This window comes from Salvelinus alpinus, chromosome 26 (assembly GCF_045679555.1).
Source record: "Salvelinus alpinus chromosome 26, SLU_Salpinus.1, whole genome shotgun sequence".
NCBI classification, from domain to species: Eukaryota; Metazoa; Chordata; class Actinopteri; order Salmoniformes; family Salmonidae; genus Salvelinus; species Salvelinus alpinus.
The window spans coordinates 38,741,171-38,761,587 of NC_092111.1; the positions used below are offsets into that span (position 1 = coordinate 38,741,171).

General features: G+C 43.8%; 1 protein-coding gene across 1 annotated transcript in view; it reads left to right on the forward strand.

Moving 5' to 3' along the window:
• The window catches only part of LOC139555298 (gamma-aminobutyric acid type B receptor subunit 1-like), a 324,185-nt gene that overhangs the window by 180,554 nt on the left and 123,214 nt on the right, over positions 1–20,417 (forward strand). Inside the window, exons 8-10 of the mRNA XM_071368991.1 lie at positions 3,363–3,497; positions 7,048–7,218; positions 8,278–8,379. Of these exons, the coding sequence (XP_071225092.1) occupies positions 3,363–3,497; positions 7,048–7,218; positions 8,278–8,379 (408 nt within the window). The remainder of the gene's footprint in view (positions 1–3,362; positions 3,498–7,047; positions 7,219–8,277; positions 8,380–20,417) is intronic.

Sequence of the window (20,417 nt, forward strand, 5' to 3'; positions counted from 1 at the left end):
GGTCAGGGTGTGATGTGGTCAGGGTGTGATGTGGGGTGGGCATTCTATGTTTTGTATTTCTGTGTGTTTGGCCGAGTATGGTCAGGGACAGCTGTCTATCGTTGTCTCTGATTGGGAATCATACTTAGGCAGCCTGTTTTGCCACCTTAGTTGTGGGTAGTTGTCTTTATTAGTGGCCTGTATAGCCCTAGTAAGCTTCACGTTCGTTTTTGGTGTTTCTTGTTTTGTTGGTGACATTCTTAATAAAGACAAAATATATGCTCACCACGCTGCACCTTGGTCCGGTCATTTCCCTGACGACGTTCGTGACCCCTCCTCTATCCCTCTCCCTTATTCCCCTTCTCTATCCCTCTCCTGTATTCCCCTCCTCTATCCCTCTCCCTTATTCCCCTTCTCTATCCCTCTCCCTTATTCCCCTTCTCTATCCCTCTCCCTTATTCCCCTTCTCTATCCCTCTCCCTTATTCCCCTTCTCTATCCCTCTCCCTTATTCCCATCCTCTATCCCTCTCCCTTGTTGCCCTCCTCTATCCCTCTCCCTTATTCCCCTCCTCTGTCCCTCTCCTGTATTCCCCTTCTCTATCCCTCTCCCTTATTCCCCTCCTCTATCCCTCTCCCTTATTCCCCTTCTCTATCCCTCTCCCTTATTCCCCTTCTCTATCCCTCTCCCTTATTCCCCTCCTCTGTCCCTCTCCCTTATTCCCCTTCTCTGTCCCTCTCCCTTATTCCCCTCCTCTGTCCCTCTCCCTTATTCCCCTCCTCTGTCCCTCTCCCTTATTCCCCTTCTCTGTCTCTGTCCCTCTCCCTATTTCCCCTTCTCTGTCCCTCTCCCTTATTCCCCTTCTCTATCCCTCTTTCTTATTCCCCCTCTAGCCCTCTCCCTTATTCCCCTTCTCTATTCCTCTCCCTTATCCCCCTCTAGCCCTCTCCCTTATTCCACTTATCCATCCCTCTCCCTTATTCCCCTTCTCTATCCCTCTCCCTTATTCCCCCTCTAGCCCTCTCCCTTATTCCACTTATCCATCCCTCTCCCTTATTCCACTTATCCATCCCTCTCCCTTATCCCCCTTCTCTATCCCTCTCCCTTATTCCCCCTCTAGCCCTCTCCCTTATTCCACTTATCCATCCCTCTCCCTTATTCCACTTATCCGTCCCTCTCCCTTATTCCCCCTCTAGCCCTCTCCCTTATTCCACTTATCCATCCCTCTCCCTTATTCCACTTATCCATCCCTCTCCCTTATTCCCCTTCTCTATCCCTCTCCCTTATTCCCCCTCTAGCCCTCTCCCTTATTCCACTTATACATCCCTCTCCCTTATTCCACTTATCCATCCCTCTCCCTTATTCCCCTTATCCATCCCTCTCCCTTATTCCCCCTCTAGCCCTCTCCCTTATTCCCCTTCTCCATCCCTCTCCCTTATTCCCCTTCTCCATCCCTCTCCCTTATTCCCCTTCTCTATCCCTCTCCCCTATTCCCCCTCTAGCCCTCTCCCTTATTCCACTTATCCACCCCTCTCCCTTATTCCCCTTCTCTATCCCTCTCCCTTATTCCCCTTCTCTATCCCTCTTTCTTATTCCCCCTCTAGCCCTCTCCCTTATTCCACTTCTCTATCCCTCTCCCTTATTCCCCTTCTATATCCCTCTTTCTTATTCCCCCTCTAGCCCTCTCCCTTATTCCACTTCTCTATCCCTCTCCCTTATTCCCCTTCTCTATCCCTCTCCCCTATTCCCCCTCTAGCCCTCTCCCTTATTCCACTTATCCATCCCTCTCCCTTATTCCCCTTCTCTATCCCTCTCCCTTATTCCCCCTCTATCCCTCTCCCTTATTCCTCCTTTATTTCCTCTTCCTCTGTGCCCCATGCAGTGTGATTAGATGGTTAACCCATTAAAACCTCTTATGGCTGATCGATATGACAACAGCCAGTGAAAGTGCAGGGCGCCAAATTCAAACAACAGAAATCTCATAATAAAAATTCCTCAAACATACATGTATCTTATACCATTTTAAAGGTAATCTTGTTGTTAATCACACCAAAGTGTCCGATTTCAAATAGGCTTTTCAGCAAAAGCACCACAAACGATTATGTTAGGTCACCGCAAAATCACAGACAAACAGTCATTTTTCCAGCCAAAGACAGGAGTCATAAAAAGCAGAAATAGAGATAAAATGAATCACTAACCTTTGATGATCTTCATCAGATGACACTCATAGGACTTCATGTTACACAATACATATATGTTTTGTTTGATAAAGTTCATATTTATATACAAAAACCTCAGTTTACATTGGCGCAATGTTCAGAAATGCTTCCAAAATATCCAGAGTAATTGCAGAGAGCCACGTCAAATAACATAAATACTCATCGTAAACTTTGATGAAAGATACATGTTTTACATAGAATTAAAGATACACTTGTTCTTAATGCAACCGCTGTGTCAGATTTCAAAAAGCTTTACGGAAAAACACAATATTCAATAATCTGGGAACAGCGTTCAGCCACAAAAGGAAGCCATACAGTTACCCGCCAAATTGTGGAGTCAACAAAAGTTATAAATAGCATTATAAATCTTCACTTACCTTTGCTGATCTTCGTCGGAATGCACTCCCAGGACTCCCACTTCCACAAGAAATGTTCGTTTTGTTCGGTAATGTCCATCATTTATGTCCAAATAGCTATTTTTGTTAGCATGTTTGGGAAACAAATCCAACGTCAGGAAGCGCGTTCACTAAAAGCTGACGAAATGTCCAAAAGTTCCGTAACAGTCAGTAGAAACATGTCAAACGATGTATAGAATCAATCTTTAGAATGTTGTTAACATAAATCTTGAATAACGTTCCAACCGGAGAATTACATTGACTTTAGATGAGCGATGGAACAGAGCTCCCTCTCATGTGAATGCGCATGGCCAGAGCATGGTCAGGTCATGGTAGACCTTACTCATTCATGTCTCATTCGGCCCCTCTTCACAGTAGAGGCATCAGACAAGGTTCTACAGACTGTTGACATCTAGTGGAAGCTGTAGGAAGTGCAAACTCATCCATATCTCGCTGTGAATTCAATAGGATCTTGGTTGAAAATCGACCAGCATCAGAATTCCCACTTCCTGTTTGGATTTTTTCTCAGGTTTTTGCCTGCCATATGAGTTCCCTTATACTCACAGACATCATTCAAACAGTTTTAGAAACTTCCGAGTGTTTTCTATCCAATATCAATAATAATATGCATATATTAGAAACTGGGACTGAAGAGCAGGCAGTTTACTATGGGCACCTCTGTGCACCTTTCATCCAAGCTACTCAATACTGCCCCTGCAGCCATAAGAAGTTAAATAGTCTGCCTTTCTGTCTTCCTCTGTTCCCTACAGTGTGATCCAGGTGAAGCCACCAAGCTCCTGTATGACCTGCTCTACACTGAGCCCATCAAGATGGTCCTGATGCCCGGCTGCAGCTCTGTGTCCACGCTGGTGGCCGAGGCCGCTCGCATGTGGAACCTTATAGTGGTGAGTGTGGCTCTACAGTCTTTGTGTGTGTGTGTGTGTGTGTGTGTGTGTGTGTGTGCGTGCGTGTGTGTGTGTGTGCGTGTGGACAGTTTGCCTGTCTGTCTATATGTCTGTGTCACGCCCTGGCCATAGAGAGGCTTTTATTCCCTATTTTGGTTAGGCCAGGGTGTGACTAGGTTGGGCATTCTAGTTTCTTTATTTCTATGTTTTCTATTTCTTTGTGTTTGGCCAGGTGTGGTTCTCAATCAGAGGCAGCTGTCTATCGTTGTCTCTGATTGGGAATCATACTTAGGCAGCCTTTTCCCACCTGTGTTTGTGGGTAGTTGTTTTCTGTATAGTTTAGTTACCAGAACTGTTCGTTTTTCTCTTTGTTATTTTTGTTCAAGTGTTCTGATTAAATAAAATATCATGAACATGTACCACACTGCACTTTGGTCCAGTCATTTCCAGGAAGAGGAGCGTGACAGTCTGTCTGTCCTGCCGTCCGTTGTATTTGAACAGAACTGATGTAATCTGTGTCTGTTCGTCTGCCTCTCCTTAACACAACTTCCTCAACCCGATTTTTGGGGCAATTGTCTAAATTTCAGGATAAGACATTTCAACAACACTTGAAGTATTTCAATACACTATAGAGGTTGAATCAGAGGCATAGCAGATTAGTGGGACGTCCATTTAGCTGAGGAAGTAGTCCAAGGGCTCTGAACTAGGGACAGACAGACAGACAGACAGACAGACAGACAGACAGACAGACAGACAGAGACAGACAGACAGACAGACAGACAGACAGACAGACAGACAGACAGACAGACAGACAGACAGACAGACAGACAGACAGACAGACAGACAGACAGAGAGATAAACTAGGGAAAAAGAAGGAACAGCACGTTAGAAATCAGCTCAGTGTTTATGTTCATTACATTTCTACTATATTGTTGTTATTTTTGTATTCAATTGTGTATTATTATTTACTACCATTTTATATTATTATTTGTTATTGTTTATAATTTTATTATACATTGTTGCTTTGGCAATATTGACACAATGTTTTTCATGCCAATAAAGCAGCTTGAATTTGAATTTGAGAGAGTGAGAGAGAGAGAGAGAGAGAGAGAGAGAGAGAGAGAGAGAGAGAGAGAGAGTGGGAGGGAGAGAGAGAGAGAGTGGGAGGGAGAGAGAGAGAGGGAGAGGGAAAGAGAGAGAGAGTTGGAGGGAGAGAGAGAGAGAGGGGGAGGGAAAGAGAGAGGGAGAGAGAGAGAGAGATTGGGAGGGATGGAGAGAGAGAGAGAGAGAGAGGGAGGGAGGGAGGGAGAGAGAGAGAGAGATTGGGAGGGAGGGAGAGAGAGAGAGAGAGAGTGGGAGGGAGGGAGGGAGGGAGAGAGAGAGAGTGGGAGGGAGGGAGAGAGAGAGAGGGAGAGGGAAAGAGAGAGAGAGAGAGGGAGACAGGGAAGCACACACCTCAGATCCATTTAGCTGAGGGAGGGAAGCATTCCAAGGGCTCTGGACTAGGCACAGGAAGAGAGAGAGTAGGATAGAGAGTGAGAGTGAGAGAGGGAGAGAGAGAGGGAGACACCTCAGATCCACTTGGCCAGCAGGAAAGGAGAGGAGAGTGTCTGTCAGCCTAGAGGTAAGGGAAGCGTTCGATGGCCTCTAAACTACAAGTCCTAAATGCCAAATAAGAAGTGTCAAGGAAGTCAGAGGGAATAATAACACTGGTCTGTCCATCTCAGTGGTAGAGTTTCTAATGGCACCGTAGTGTACTACCTTTTGACCAGGGCCCTTACCATGTGCCTCGTACATTTGACAGCTAGCACTACACCTTAAAAGATCTTGACATTTCCCAAATGACATTTTATGTCCACTGTCCAGACTTGAAATACTTTTTTACCTTATTACTATGTGTCTAGACTGCATAGACACCTTTATGGAGGGTTACAGGAATAGCAGGCTGATATTTGGGAGATTTTATTACACAGTTTTTGTGTCACTCTCCACTTTAAGAAGTTAGTGTATAAAGTGCACTCTCACACAGTGCTATTTTGGTGTCATAAAAGAGGCTGTTCACACATCAGATATTTGGACCCATATTCCTCTGCAGTGGCCGTATGGCTGCGTCCCAATGGAAATTACCTAATATATTGGGACATGGCTGAGGGATATTCTAGTAGGATCTAATATACTGTGACATGGCTGAGGGATATTCTAGTAGGATCTAATATTATGTGACATGGCTGAGGGATATTCTAGTAGGATCTAATATTATGTGACATGGCTGAGGGATATTCTAGCAGGATCTAATATACTGTGACATGGCTGAGGGATATTCTAGCAGGATCTAATATACTGTGACATGGCTGAGGGATATTCTAGTAGGATCTAATATTCTGGGACATGGCTGAGGGATATTCTAGCAGGACATAATACGCTGTGACATGGCTGAGGGATTTTCTAGCAGGACATAATACGCTGTGACCTGGCTGAGGGATATTCTAGCAGGATCTAATATACTGTGACATGGCTGAGGGATATTCTAGAAGGATCTAATATACTGGGACATGGCTGAGGGCTATTCAAGCAGGATCGAATATACTGGGACATGGCTGAGGGATATTCAAGCAGGATCGAATATACTGGGACATGGCTGAGGAATATTCTAGTATGATCTAATACACTGGAACATGGCTGAGGGATATTCTAGCAGGACTGAACATACTGGGACATGGCTGAGGGATATTCGAGCAGGATCTAATATACTGTGACATGGCTGAGTGATTTTCAAGCAGGATCTAATATACTGGGACATGGCTGAGGGATAATTATAGCAGGATCTAATATACTGTGACATGGCTGAGTGATTTTCAAGCATGATCTACTATACTGGGACATGGCTGAGGGATATTCTAGCAGGATCGAATATACTGTGACATGGCTGAGTGATTTTCAATCAGGATCTAATATACTGGGACATGGCTGAGGGATAATTATAGCAGGATCTAATATACTGTGACATGGCTGAGTGATTTTCAAGCAGGATCTAATATACTGGGACATGGCTGAGGGATATTCTAGCAGGATCTAATATACTGTGACATGGCTGAGTGATTTTCAAGCAGGATCTAATATACTGGGACATGGCTGAGGGATATTCTAGCAGGATCTAATATACTGTGACATGGCTGAGTGATTTTAAAGCAGGATCTAATATACTGGGACATGGCTGAGGGATATTCTAGTAGGATCTAATATACTGTGACATGGCTGAGTGATTTTCAAGCAGGATCTAATATACTGGGACATGGCTGAGGGATATTCTAGTAGGATCTAATATACTGTGACATGGCTGAGTGATTTTCAAGCAGGATCTAATATACTGTGACATGGCTGAGGGATATTCTGGCATGGAACTGTCTTTCTTCTTGTTTTGCCTGCTTCTTCTTCTTGGTCTCCTCTCTTCATCATCTTTCCTTTTCTCTCTGCGTTCTACCTTTGTACCTCAGACATAATGAGGACCCCCTAACACTATTTTCTTTCTCCTGTGCTCCTCTCTCCTCAGTTATCCTATGGTTCCAGTTCTCCGGCTCTCTCCAACCGTCAGCGTTTCCCGACGTTCTTCCGTACCCACCCGTCTGCCACCCTCCACAACCCCACCAGGGTTCAGCTCTTTCAGAAGTGGAAATGGACTAAGATCGCCACCATCCAGCAGACTACGGAAGTCTTCACCTCAGTGAGTGACAGGCCTCTTTTACATTTAAAAAAAAAGTTGTTTTATTGTAATATGGACAGTGATATTCTGAATGTAGAGGGGAGACAGATACAGAGGAAGACGGAGAGGAAGAGTTGAGACAGGATTCAGACCCACCTCGCCATGGGTATCTGTGGTCTGTGGGATTCATCTCTCTACCAGACTCCGGCACACCAAGCCCCTTTCTCACTAAGGAGTTGTAGACTATTGTCTGTTTGTTCACTTATCATTTATACTGTTGGTTAAAGACATGCAGAGAACAGACTCCAGAAAAAAAAGAACTGGTGACGGATGAAATAGATTCTCATTTCTAATTTCCTTTCCTACTTATCACACTCTTCATCACACCTCTTCTGTACCTTCTGTCTATCAGTTGTCTCCTCTTCCTGTCTTGCTTCTTGGCAACATTGTCATCATCCAGCCTGTCCTCCTCTTCTCCTCCTCACCTCCTCCTCCTTTCCCTCTTTTCCTCCTTCTCTCCTCCTCCTCCCCCTCTCCTCTCCTCCTCCTTCTCTCCCCCTCATCTCCCCCTCCTCTCCTCCTTCTCCTCCTCTTTCCCTCATCTCCTCTCCCCTCCTCCTTCCCACTCTTCTACTCTTTCTCTCCCCCTCCTCTCCCCTCCTCTTCTCCCCCTCCTCTCCTCCTTCTCATTCTTCTCCCCTCCTTCTCTCCCCCCCCTCCTCTTCTCCTCTCCTCCTCCTCCTCCTCCTCTCCCCCTCCTCTCCTCTCCCCTTCTCTTCTCCTTCTCCTCCTCTCCCCTTCTCCTTTCCTCATCCACTTCTCCTCTCCTCTCCCCCTCTTTTCCTCCTCCTCTCTCTCTTCCACTCCTCTATCCCTCTGCCCCTTACTTTCAGCTATCTCTCTCTCTGTCTCTCCCCCCTTCCCATGTATCTGTCTCTTTCTCTCCCTTCCTCTCACCATCTCCCTGTCTGTGTGTCTGTTTGTTCTGTCAAAACATGTTGTAAAGAAAATAATAAACAAAGCTTCAACTGCATTTGAATCAAGTGCCTGCCCTGTTTTAATGTTTAATCTCTCTGTCAGACGCTGGATGATCTAGAGACAAGGACCAAAGAGGCCGGGATAGAGATCAGCGTTCGCCAGAGCTTCCTCACCGACCCCGCCCCAGCTGTCAAGAATCTCAAGGTGCCTCGTTCACTTCCTGTCTCCCTCACCTCACCTCTCCCTTCCCTCCATCCATCTATCATTCCCTCTTCTCTCTCTCTCTGTGTCTCTCTCACCTCCCTTCCTTCCACCCTCCCTCCCTCTCCCTCTCTCCCTGGTTTATTCCCGATGCTGCCTTGGCAACTGCCAGGTGATTGAACACATGAAATCAGTCACGTCTGAGCTTGGTGAACAAACCCCAGAGAGACTCTCACACATGCTAGTGATGCATGACTCATATCCCGCAGTCTCTGCGGTCATATCTGCGGTCATATCTGCGGTTTAGGGTCACGAAATATAGTGTGGATGAAGGGCGGGTTGAATAAAGAGAAAACAACGCCATAGACTGTGAAATGGAGAGTTGAAAATAAAAGAGAAGGGAGGGCCAGAAAAGTAATGTATGTAAAAGATTTGTTGAAGTTGTTAAATAGGATGACAGCAGCCGTATATGTTAATGTGAGGCGCTATACAAATTCGACCTTCACAAGCCTATGGCACGTCAAGGGAACTGTAGCCTACTGTTTAGATGGGTGAAACCTGGACACTATAACCTCTCATGTAGCCTGGGTATTAACTCATGCAGAATTAAACATTTCTTGCAGCAATATGATACACTAAATGTAGACTAAATTGGATCGTGTGAGAATGACGCATCCATTCTGTAGAGGTGCTATCTTCATCAGCATCATAGAAGCTGATAGTATTTCAACCACGTAGAATATGCTTCCAAGACAAACTGAAATCTGATCAGAAACATGATGGTTGTTTTTCACAGCTTGTTATTTTCTCACAACCGCCATTTGGCACAAAACGTTATTTCCTGTTGTTTTTTTGTGGCTTTTTTTGTTGTTGCATTTTTCTCCCTGGTCCGTAAACATCTTTGCTTTGCAAAAGAAGCAGATGACAGAGAAAACTTTACCGATGTCAACTAGAGTGAAGTATTCACTCTATCGATTTATTACGTTATTCTGGTGAGCAACGGTTTATTTAGGCTTCTAGGGAACATAAATGACAGAAGAGAAGCTGCATGTGTCTAATTACAGACAAGTTGACTAACAAATAGTCATAACTTAGAAGCAGAACCATATCTAAATGACTCCCCTGTCAAAAAATAATTTTCACTGTCTCTGACTGTAGTCTACAGAGCAGTTTCTATATTTTTATTTTATTTTATTTTTTATTTTTATTTCACCTTTATTTAACCAGGTAGGCTAGTTGAGAACAAGTTCTCATTTGCAACTGCGACCTGGCCAAGATAAAGCATAGCAGTGTGAACAGACAACACAGAGTTACACATGGAGTAAACAATAAACAAGTCAATAACATGGTAGAAAAAAAAGAGAATCTATATACAATGTGTGCAAAAGGCATGAGGTAGGCAATAAATCGAATAATTACAATTTAGCAGATTAACACTGGAGTGATAAATCATCAGATGATCATGTGCAAAAAGAGATACTGGTGTGCAAAAGAGCAGAAAAGTAAATAAATAAAAGCAGTATGGGGGGTGAGGTAGGTAAATTGGGTGGGTAGTTTACAGATGGACTATGTACAGCTGCAGCGATCGGTTAGCTGCTCGGATAGCAGATTTTTAAAGTTGTTGAGGGAGATAAAAGTCTCCAACTTCAGAGATTTTTGCAATTCGTTCCAGTCGCAGGCAGCAGAGAACTGGAAGGAAAGGCGTCCAAATGAGGTTTTGGCTTTAGGGATGATCAGTGAGATACACCTGCTGGAGCGCGTGTTGCGGGTGGGTGTAGCCATCGTGACCAGTGAACTGAGATAAGGCGGCACTTTACCTAGCATAGCCTTGTAGATGACCTGGAGCCAGTGGGTCTGACGACGAACATGTAGCGAGGGCCAGCCGACTAGGGCATACAGGTCGCAGTGGTGGGTCGTATAAGGTGCTTTAGTAACAAAACGAATGGCACTGTGATAAACTGCATCCAGTTTGCTGAGTAGAGTATTGGAAGCTATTTTGTAGATGACATCGCCGAAGTCGAGGATCGGTAGGATAGTCAGTTTTACTAGGGTAAGTTTGGCGGCGTGAGTGAAGGAGGCTTTGTTGCGGAATAGAAAGCCGATTCTTGCTTTGATTTTGGATTGGAGATGTTTGATATGAGTCTGGAAGGAGAGTTTGCAGTCTAGCCAGACACCTAGGTACTTATAGATGTCCACATATTCTAGGTCGGAACCGTCCAGGGTGGTGATGCTAGTCGGGCGTGCGGGTGCAGGCAGCGAACGGTTGAAAAGCATGCATTTGGTTTTACTAGCGTTTAAGAGCAGTTGGAGGCCACGGAAGGAGTGTTGTATGGCATTGAAGCTCGTTTGGAGGTTAGATAGCACAGTGTCCAAGGAAGGGCCGGAAGTATATAGAATGGTGTCGTCTGCGTAGAGGTGGATCAGGGAATCGCCCGCAGCAAGAGCAACATCATTGATGTATACAGAGAAAAGAGTCGGCCCGAGAATTGAACCCTGTGGTACCCCCATAGAGACTGCCAGAGGACCGGACAACATGCCCTCCGATTTGACACACTGAACTCTGTCTGCAAAGTAGTTGGTGAACCAGGCAAGGCAGTCATTAGAAAAACCGAGGCTACTGAGTCTGCCGATAAGAATATGGTGATTGACAGAGTCGAAAGCCTTGGCCAGGTCGATGAAGACGGCTGCACAGTAATGTCTTTTATCGATGGCGGTTATGATATCGTTTAGTACCTTGAGCGTGGCTGAGGTGCACCCATGACCGGCTCGGAAACCGGATTGCACAGCGGAGAAGGTACGGTGGGATTCGAGATGGTCAGTGATCTGTTTGTTGACTTGGCTTTCGAAGACCTTAGATAGGCAGGGCAGGATGGATATAGGTCTGTAACAGTTTGGGTCCAGGGTGTCTCCCCCTTTGAAGAGGGGGATGACCGCGGCAGCTTTCCAATCCTTGGGGATCTCAGATGATACGAAGGAGAGGTTGAACAGGCTGGTGATAGGGGGTGCGACAATGGCGGCGGACAGTTTCAGAAATAGGGGGTCCAGATTGTCAAGCCCAGCTGATTTGTATGGGTCCAGGTTTTCCAGCTCTTTCAGAACATCTGCTATCTGGATTTGGGTAAAGGAGAAGCTGGGGAGGCTTGGGCGAGTAGCAGCGGGGGGGGCGGGGCTGTTGGCCAAGGTTGGAGTCGCCAGGAGGAAGGCATGGCCAGCCATTGAGAAATGCTTGTTGAAGTCTTCGATTATCACGGATTTATCGGTGGTGACCGTGTTACCTAGCCTCAGTGCAGTGGGCAGCTGGGAGGAGGTGCTCTTGTTCTCCATGGACTTTACAGTATCCCAGAACTTTTTGGAGTTAGAGCTACAGGATGCAAATTTCTGCTTGAAAAAGCTGGCCTTTGCTTTCCTGACTGACTGCGTGTATTGGTTCCTGACTTCCCTGAACAGTTGCATATCGCGGGGGCTCTTCGATGCTATTGCAGTTCGCCACAGGATGTTTTTGTGCTGGTCGAGGGCAGTCAGGTCTGGAGTGAACCAAGGGCTATATCTGTTCTTGGTTCTGCATTTTTTGAACGGAGCATGCTTGTCTAATATGGTGAGGAAGTAACATTTAAAGAATGACCAGGCATCCTCAACTGACGGGATGAGGTCAATATCCTTCCAGGGTACCCGGGCCAGGTCGATTAGAAAGGCCTGCTCGCAGAAGTGCTTTAGGGAGCGTTTGACAGTGATGAGGGGTGGTCGTTTGACCGCGGACCCGTGGCGGATACAGGCAATGAGGCAGTGATCGCTGAGATCTTGATTGAAGACAGCAGAGGTGTATTTGGAGGGCAGGTTGGTCAGGATAATGTCTATTAGGGTGCCCATGTTTACGGATTTAGGGTTGTACCTGGTGGGTTCCTTGATGATTTGTGTGAGATTGAGGGCATCAAGCTTGGATTGTAGGACTGCCGGGGTGTTAAGCATATCCCAGTTTAGGTCACCTAACAGAACAAACTCTGAAGCTAGATGGGGAGCGATCAATTCACAGATGGTGTCCAGGGCACAGCTGGGAGCTGAGGGGGGTCGGTAGCAGGCGGCAACAGTGAGAGACTTATTTCTGGAGAGATTAATTTTTAAAATTAGAAGTTCGAACTGTTTGGGCATAGACCTGGAAAGTATGACAGAACTTTGCAGGCTATCTCTGCAGTAGATTGCAACTCCTCCCCCTTTGGCAGTTCTATCTTGACGGAAAGTGTTATAGTTGGGTATGGAAATCTCAGAATTTTTGGTGGCCTTCCTAAGCCAGGATTCGGACACGGCAAGGACATCAGGATTGGCAGAGTGTGCTAAAGCGGTGAGTAAGGCAAACTTAGGGAGGAGGCTTCTGATGTTGACATGCATGAGGCCAAGGCTTTTTCGATCGCAGAAGTCAACAAATGAGGGTGACTGGGGACATGCAGGGCCTGGGTTTACCTCCACATCACCCGAGGAACAGAGGAGTAGTAGGATGAGGGTGCGGCTAAAGGCTATCAAAACTGGTCGCCTAGAGCGTTGGGGACAAAGAATAAAAGGAGCAGATTTATGGGCGTGGTAGAATAGATTCTGGGCATAATGTGCAGACAGGGGTATGGAGGGGCGCGGGTACAGCGGAGGCAAGCCCAGGCCTTGGGTGATGATAAGAGAGGTTGTATCTCTGGACATGCTGGTCTCAATGGGTGAGGTCACCGCATGTGTGGGGGGTGGGACAAAGGGGGTATCAGAGGTACGGAGAGTGGAACTACAGGGTCCATTGCAAACCAAAACAATGATAATGAAAACTAGCCTGAACAACAGTATGCAAGGCATATTGATATTTGAGAGAGACATACAATAAGGCATAAAGTGATTGCAGGTCTTGATTGGGAGAGCTAGCTAAAACAACAGGTAAGATAACAGCAGCAATAACAGGGTGCTAGTCTAACACAGCAACAACAGGTAAAAATGGCGACGACTAGGCAGAGAGGGTCGGATTAACTACACACAGATCCTGAGTTAAAGCACAGAGCCGACAGATAAAACACAAATAAACATATTAGCAGGTTAGGGTCAGGTGAAGGTCTTATATGCTCACCTTATCGCATGTAGTCGGGTGGTTGTGGATGGGTTATAAACAATGGGTTGACCACTCTCTACCCCCTCTCCACCTCTCTGTTGCCCACCCACCCCTCCCTCTCTCCCTCCTTGCTCGACCTCAACGTTCCCCATCCGTTCTCCCTCATCCTCCCCTCCCTCGTTCCTTCTCTCCTCCTACGGTGTCAGTTTGGTAACTTTTCCTGTCGTGCCGGCCTAGGAACTATGGTAACAAGCCTAGGAACTATGGTAACAAGCCTAGGAACCATGGTAACAAGCCTAGGAACCATGGTAACAAGCCTAGGAACTATGATAACAAGCCTAGGAAACATGGTAACACGCCTAGGAAACATGGTAACAAGCCTAGGAACCTTGGTAACAAGCCTAAGAAACATGGTAACACGCCTAGGAACCATGGTAACACACCTATGAAACATGGTAACAAGCCTAGGAAACATGGTAACAAGCCTAGGAACCATGGTAACAAGCCTATGAACCATGGAAACAAGCCTAGGAAACATGGTAACACGCCTAGGAAACATGGTAACAAGCCTAGGAACTATGGTAACAAGCCTAGGAAACATGGTAACAAGCCTAGGAAACATGGTAACAAGCCTAGGAACCATGGTAACAAGCCTATGAACCATGGAAACAAGCCTAGGAAACATGGTAACAAGCCTAAGAACCATGGTAACAAGCTATGAACCATGGTAACAAGCCTAAGAACCATGGTAACAAGCCTAGGAACCATGATAACAGTCCTTGGAACCATGGTAACAAGCCTATGAACCATGGTAACAAGCCTAATAACCATGGTAACAAGCCTAGGAACCATGGTAACAAGCCTAGGTTTTTGTGTGATGTTAATCGGCCATCGCTGTAGGAACCATGGTAACAACATGAATTTATCATACCAGAAGGGAAGATGAGTTGTGCTGCGCAATGCGTTGCGTTTTGTGTGTTGGGAGGAGATGTGTGTCGTGGAAACTCATACTGAGAGAGACTTGGTCATTTCTTCAAACAATCATCTTTATTTAATATCGATTAATTATAGCAATAATGAAGCTGGTCAACTCAACACTCTTGACTGTTGAGCAGAACAGCAACCTCACCTTTACAGATGATACTGTTTCTTATATAGCTTACGCTACAATAATCCTTAGTCATGGCTGGTTCCACCCCTCCCATGCTGATTGGGGGGGGGGGGGGGGGGGCGAGGCACCACACGCCATCCTGAGTTCATCCTGCGGTTACCTGCACCCAGTGTTGTTTTAACCCCACCCAGTGTTGTTTTAACCCCACCAGTGTTGTTTTAACCCCACCCAGTGTTGTTTTAACCCCACCAGTGTTGTTTTAACCCCACCCAGTGTTGTTTTAACCCACCCAGTGTTGTTTTAACTCCACCAGTGTTGTTTTAACTCCACCAGTGTTGTTTTAACTCCACCAGTGTTGTTTTAACCCCACCAGTGTTGGCTTTAACCCCACCCAGTGTTGTTTTAACCCCACCAGTGTTGTTTTAACCCCACCCAGTGTTGTTTTAACTCCACCAGTGTTGTTTTAACCCCACCCAGTGTTGTTTTAACCCCACTAGTGTTGTTTTAACCCCACTAGTGTTGTTTTAACCCCACCAGTGTTGTTTTAACCCCACCAGTGTTGTTTTAACCCCACCAGTGTTGTTTTAACTCCACCAGTGTTGTTTTAACCCCACCAGTGTTGTTTTAACCCCACCCAGTGTTGTTTTAACCCCACCAGTGTTGTTTTAACTCCACCAGTGTTGTTTTAACCCCACCAGTGTTGTTTTAAACCCACCCAGTGTTGTTTTAACCCCACCAGTGTTGTTTTAACCCCACCAGTGTTGTTTTAACCCCACCAGTGTTGTTTTAACTCCACCAGTGTTGTTTTAACCCCACCCGTGTTGTTTTAACTCCACCAGTGTTGTTTTAACCCCACCCAGTGTTGTTTTAACCCCACCAGTGTTGTTTTAACTCCACCAGTGTTGTTTTAACCCCACCAGTGTTGTTTTAACCCCACCAGTGTTGTTTTAACTCCACCAGTGTTGTTTTAACCCCACCAGTGTTGTTTTAACCCCACCAGTGTTGTTTTAACTCCACCAGTGTTGTTTTAACTCCACCAGTGTTGTTTTAACCCCACCAGTGTTGTTTTAACCCCACCAGTGTTGTTTTAACCCCACCAGTGTTGTTTTAACCCCACCAGTGTTGTTTTAACCCCACCCCGGCTTAGTCTCCCAGATGCCAGGATGATGTTGAGACAATGAAGGATTACGTTCTACCCCTCCAGGCTGTCATTTCATTTCAAGGGGCTTTACATTTTACATTTTACATTTTAGTCATTTAGCAGACGCTCTTATCCAGAGCGACTTACAGTAGAGTGCATACATTTTATTACATATTACATACATACATTTTTTTTTTTTTACATACTGAGACAAGGATATCCCTACCGGCCAAACCCTCCCTACCGGCCAAACCCTCCCTAACCCGGACGACGCTATGCCAATTGTGCGTAGCCCCACGGATCTCCCGGTTGCGGCCGGCTGCGACAGAGCCTGGGCGCGAACCCAGCCCAGCCTGGGCGCGAACCCAGAGACTCTGGTGGCGCAGCTAGCACTGCGATGCAGTGCCCTCGACCACTGCGCCACCCGGGAGCTTTAATGGCTTGGGAAACATATGTTAACATTGCCAAAGCAAGTGAGGTAGTTAATATACAAAAGTGAAATAAACAATAAAAATGAACAGTAAACATTGCTGTCTCTATCTCGGTTTACACCCACCACGTCTTATCTCTGGAACACGGTCTTTAGGTTTTATCACCAAGTCAACTGTCAGCTCAACCTGCAGACACAGATGAGAGTAATCATCAAAGATATTCGATGCTTAAACAGTATTATAAAATCATCTTGTAGTTTTGCTCTCACAGGAGCCAGTGTGTGTGTGTGTGTGTGTGTGTGTGTGTGTGTGTGTGTGTGTGTGTGTGTGTGTGTGTGTGTGTGTGTGTGTGTGTGTGTGTGTGTGTGTGTGTGTGTGTGTGTGTGTGTGCGTGTGTGTGTGGCGCTAATGTGTGTTTATATGTGGGTCCGATGCCGATTCCGATTTTTTGGGGGACAAAACTACCGATATATCTGCCGATTTGCTGTAGATATGAAAAAGTGTAATACACAGAATTCTCATAAATTACCATCCAAAAGAGCAGTTGTCTCATAACTATGTCCAATAACTATGTCCAATAACTATGTCCCATAACTATGCCCCATAACTATGTAAAATAACTATGTCCAATAACTATGTCCCATAACTATGTCCAATAACTATGTCCCATAACTATGTCCCATAACTATGTCCCATAACTATGTAAAATAACTATGTCCAATAACTATGTCCAATAACTATGTCCAATAACTATGTCCCATAACTATGCCCCATAATTATGTCAAATAACTATGTCCCATAACTATGTCCCATAACTATGTCCAATAACTATGTCCCATAACTATGTCCCATAACTATGTCCAATAACTATGTCCCATAACTATGTCCCATAACTATGTCCCATAACTATGTAAAATAACTATGCCCCATAACTATGTCCCATAACTATGTCCAATAACTATGTCCCATAACTATGCCCCATAACTATGTAAAATAACTATGTCCAATAACTATGTCCCATAACTATGTCCAATAACTATGTCCAATAACTATGTCCCATAACTATGCCCCATAACTATGTAAAATAACTATGTCCAATAACTATGTCCCATAACTATGTCCCATAACTATGTCCAATAACTATGTCCCATAACTATGTCCCATAACTATGTCCAATAACTATGTCCCATAACTATGTCCCATAACTATGTCCAATAACTATGTCCAATAACTATGTCCCATAACTATGTCCAATAACTATGTCCCATAACTATGTCCCATAACTATGTCCCATAACTATGTCCAATAACTATGTCCCATAACTATGTCCCATAACTATGTCCAATAATTATGTCAAATAACTATGTCCCATAACTATGTCCCATAACTATGTCCCATAACTATGTCCAATAACTATGTAAAATAACTATGTCCAATAACTATGTCCCATAACTATGCCCCATAATTATGTCAAATAACTATGTCCCATAACTATGTCCCATAACTATGTCCAATAACTATGTCCCATAACTATGTCCCATAACTATGTCCCATAACTATGTCCCATAACTATGTCCAATAACTATGTCCCATAACTATGTCCCATAACTATGTAAAATAACTATGTCCCATAACTATGTCCCATAACTATGTCCCATAACTATGTCCCATAACTATGTCCAATAACTATGTCCCATAACTATGCCCCATAACTATGTAAAATAACTATGTCCAATAACTATGTCCCATAACTATGTCCCATAACTATGTCCCATAACTATGTCCCACAACTATGTCCCATAACTATGTCCCATAACTATGTCCCATAACTATGTCCCATAACTATGTCCCATAACTATGTCCAATAACTATGTCCCATAACCATGTCCCATAAATATGCCCCATAATTATGTCAAATAACTATGTCCCATAACTATGTCCAATAACTATGTCCAATAACTATGTCCCATAACTATGTCCCATAACTATGTCCAATAACTATGTCCCATAACTATGTCCCATAACTATGTCCCATAACTATGTCCCATAACTATGTCCAATAACTATGTCCCATAACTATGTCCCATAACTATGCCCCATAATTATGTCAAATAACTATGTCCCATAACTATGTCCCATAACTATGTCCAATAACTATTTCCCATAACTATGTCCCATTACTATGTCCCATAACTATGTCCCATAACTATGTCCCATAACTATGTCCCATACCTATGTCCAATAACTATGTCCCATAACTATGTCCCATAACTATGTAAAATAACCATGTCCCATAACTATGTCCCATAACTATGTCCAATAACTATGTCCAATAACTATGTCCCATAACTATGTCCCATAACTATGTCCCATAACTATGTCCCATAACTATGTCCAATAACTATGTCCCATAACTATGTCCCATAACTATGTCCCATAACTATGTCCCATAACTATGTCCCATAACTATGTCCCATAACTATGTAAAATAACTATGTCCCATAACTATTTCCCATAACTATGTCCCATAACTATGTAAAATAACTATGTCCCATAACTATGTCCCATAACTATGTCCCATAACTATGTAAAATAACTATGTCCCATAACTATGTAAAATAACTATGTCCAATAACTATGTCCCATAACTATGTCCCATAACTATGTAAAATAACTATGTCCCATAACTATGTAAAATAACTATGTCCCATAACTATGTCCCATAAGTATGTCCCATAACTATGTAAAATAACTATGTCCCATAACTATGTCCCATAACTATGTCCTACAACTATGTCCCATAACTATGTCCCATAACTATGTCCTATAACTATGTCCCATAACTATGTCCAATAACTATGTCCCATAACTATGTCCCATAACTATGTCCCATAACTATGTCCCATAACTATGTCCCATAACTATGTCCCATAACTATGTCCCATAACTATGTCCAATAACTATGTCCCATAACAATGTCCCATAAGTATGTCCCATAACTATGTCCCATAACTATGTAAAATAAAATAACTATGTCCCATAACTATGTCCCATAACTATGTCCCATAACTATGTCCCATAACTATGTCCCATAACTATGTCCTACAACTATGTCCCATAACTATGTCCCATAACTATGTCCCATAACTATGTCCCATAACTATGTAAAATAACTATGTCCCATAACTATGTAAAATAACTATGTCCCATAACTATGTCCCATAAGTATGTCCCATAACTATGTAAAATAACTATGTCCCATAACTATGTAAAATAACTATGTCCAATAACTATGTCCCATAACTATGTCCCATAACTATGTCCCATAACTATGTAAAATAACTATGTCCCATAACTATGTAAAATAACTATGTCCCATAACTATGTCCCATAAGTATGTCCCATAACTATGTAAAATAACTATGTCCCATAACTATGTCCCATAACTATGTCCTACAACTATGTCCCATAACTATGTCCCATAACTATGTCCTATAACTATGTCCCATAACTATGTCCAATAACTATGTCCCATAACTATGTCCCATAACTATGTCCCATAACTATGTCCCATAACTATGTCCCATAACTATGTCCAATAACTATGTCCCATAACAATGTCCCATAAGTATGTCCCATAACTATGTCCCATAACTATGTAAAATAAAATAACTATGTCCCATAACTATGTCCCATAACTATGTCCCATAACTATGTCCCATAACTATGTCCCATAACTATGTCCTACAACTATGTCCCATAACTATGTCCCATAACTATGTCCCATAACTATGTCCTATAACTATGTCCCATAACTATGTCCAATAACTATGTCCCATAACTATGTCCCATAACTATGTCCCATAACTATGTCCCATAACTATGTCCCATAACTATGTCCAATAACTATGTCCCATAACTATGTCCCATAAGTATGTCCCATAACTATGTAAAATAACTATGTCCCATAACTATGTCCCATAACTATGTCCCATAACTATGTCCTACAACTATGTCCCATAACTATGTCCCATAACTATGTCCCATAACTATGTCCTACAACTATGTCCCATAACTATGTCCCATAACTATGTCCTATAACTATGTCCCATAACTATGTCCCATAACTATGTCCCATAACTATGTCCCATAACTATGTCCCATAACTATGTCCAATAACTATGTCCAATAACTATGTCCCATAACTATGTCCCATAACTATGTCCCATAACTATGTCCAATAACTATGCTCAGCTGTTGATTTCATACACTGTGACAATGACA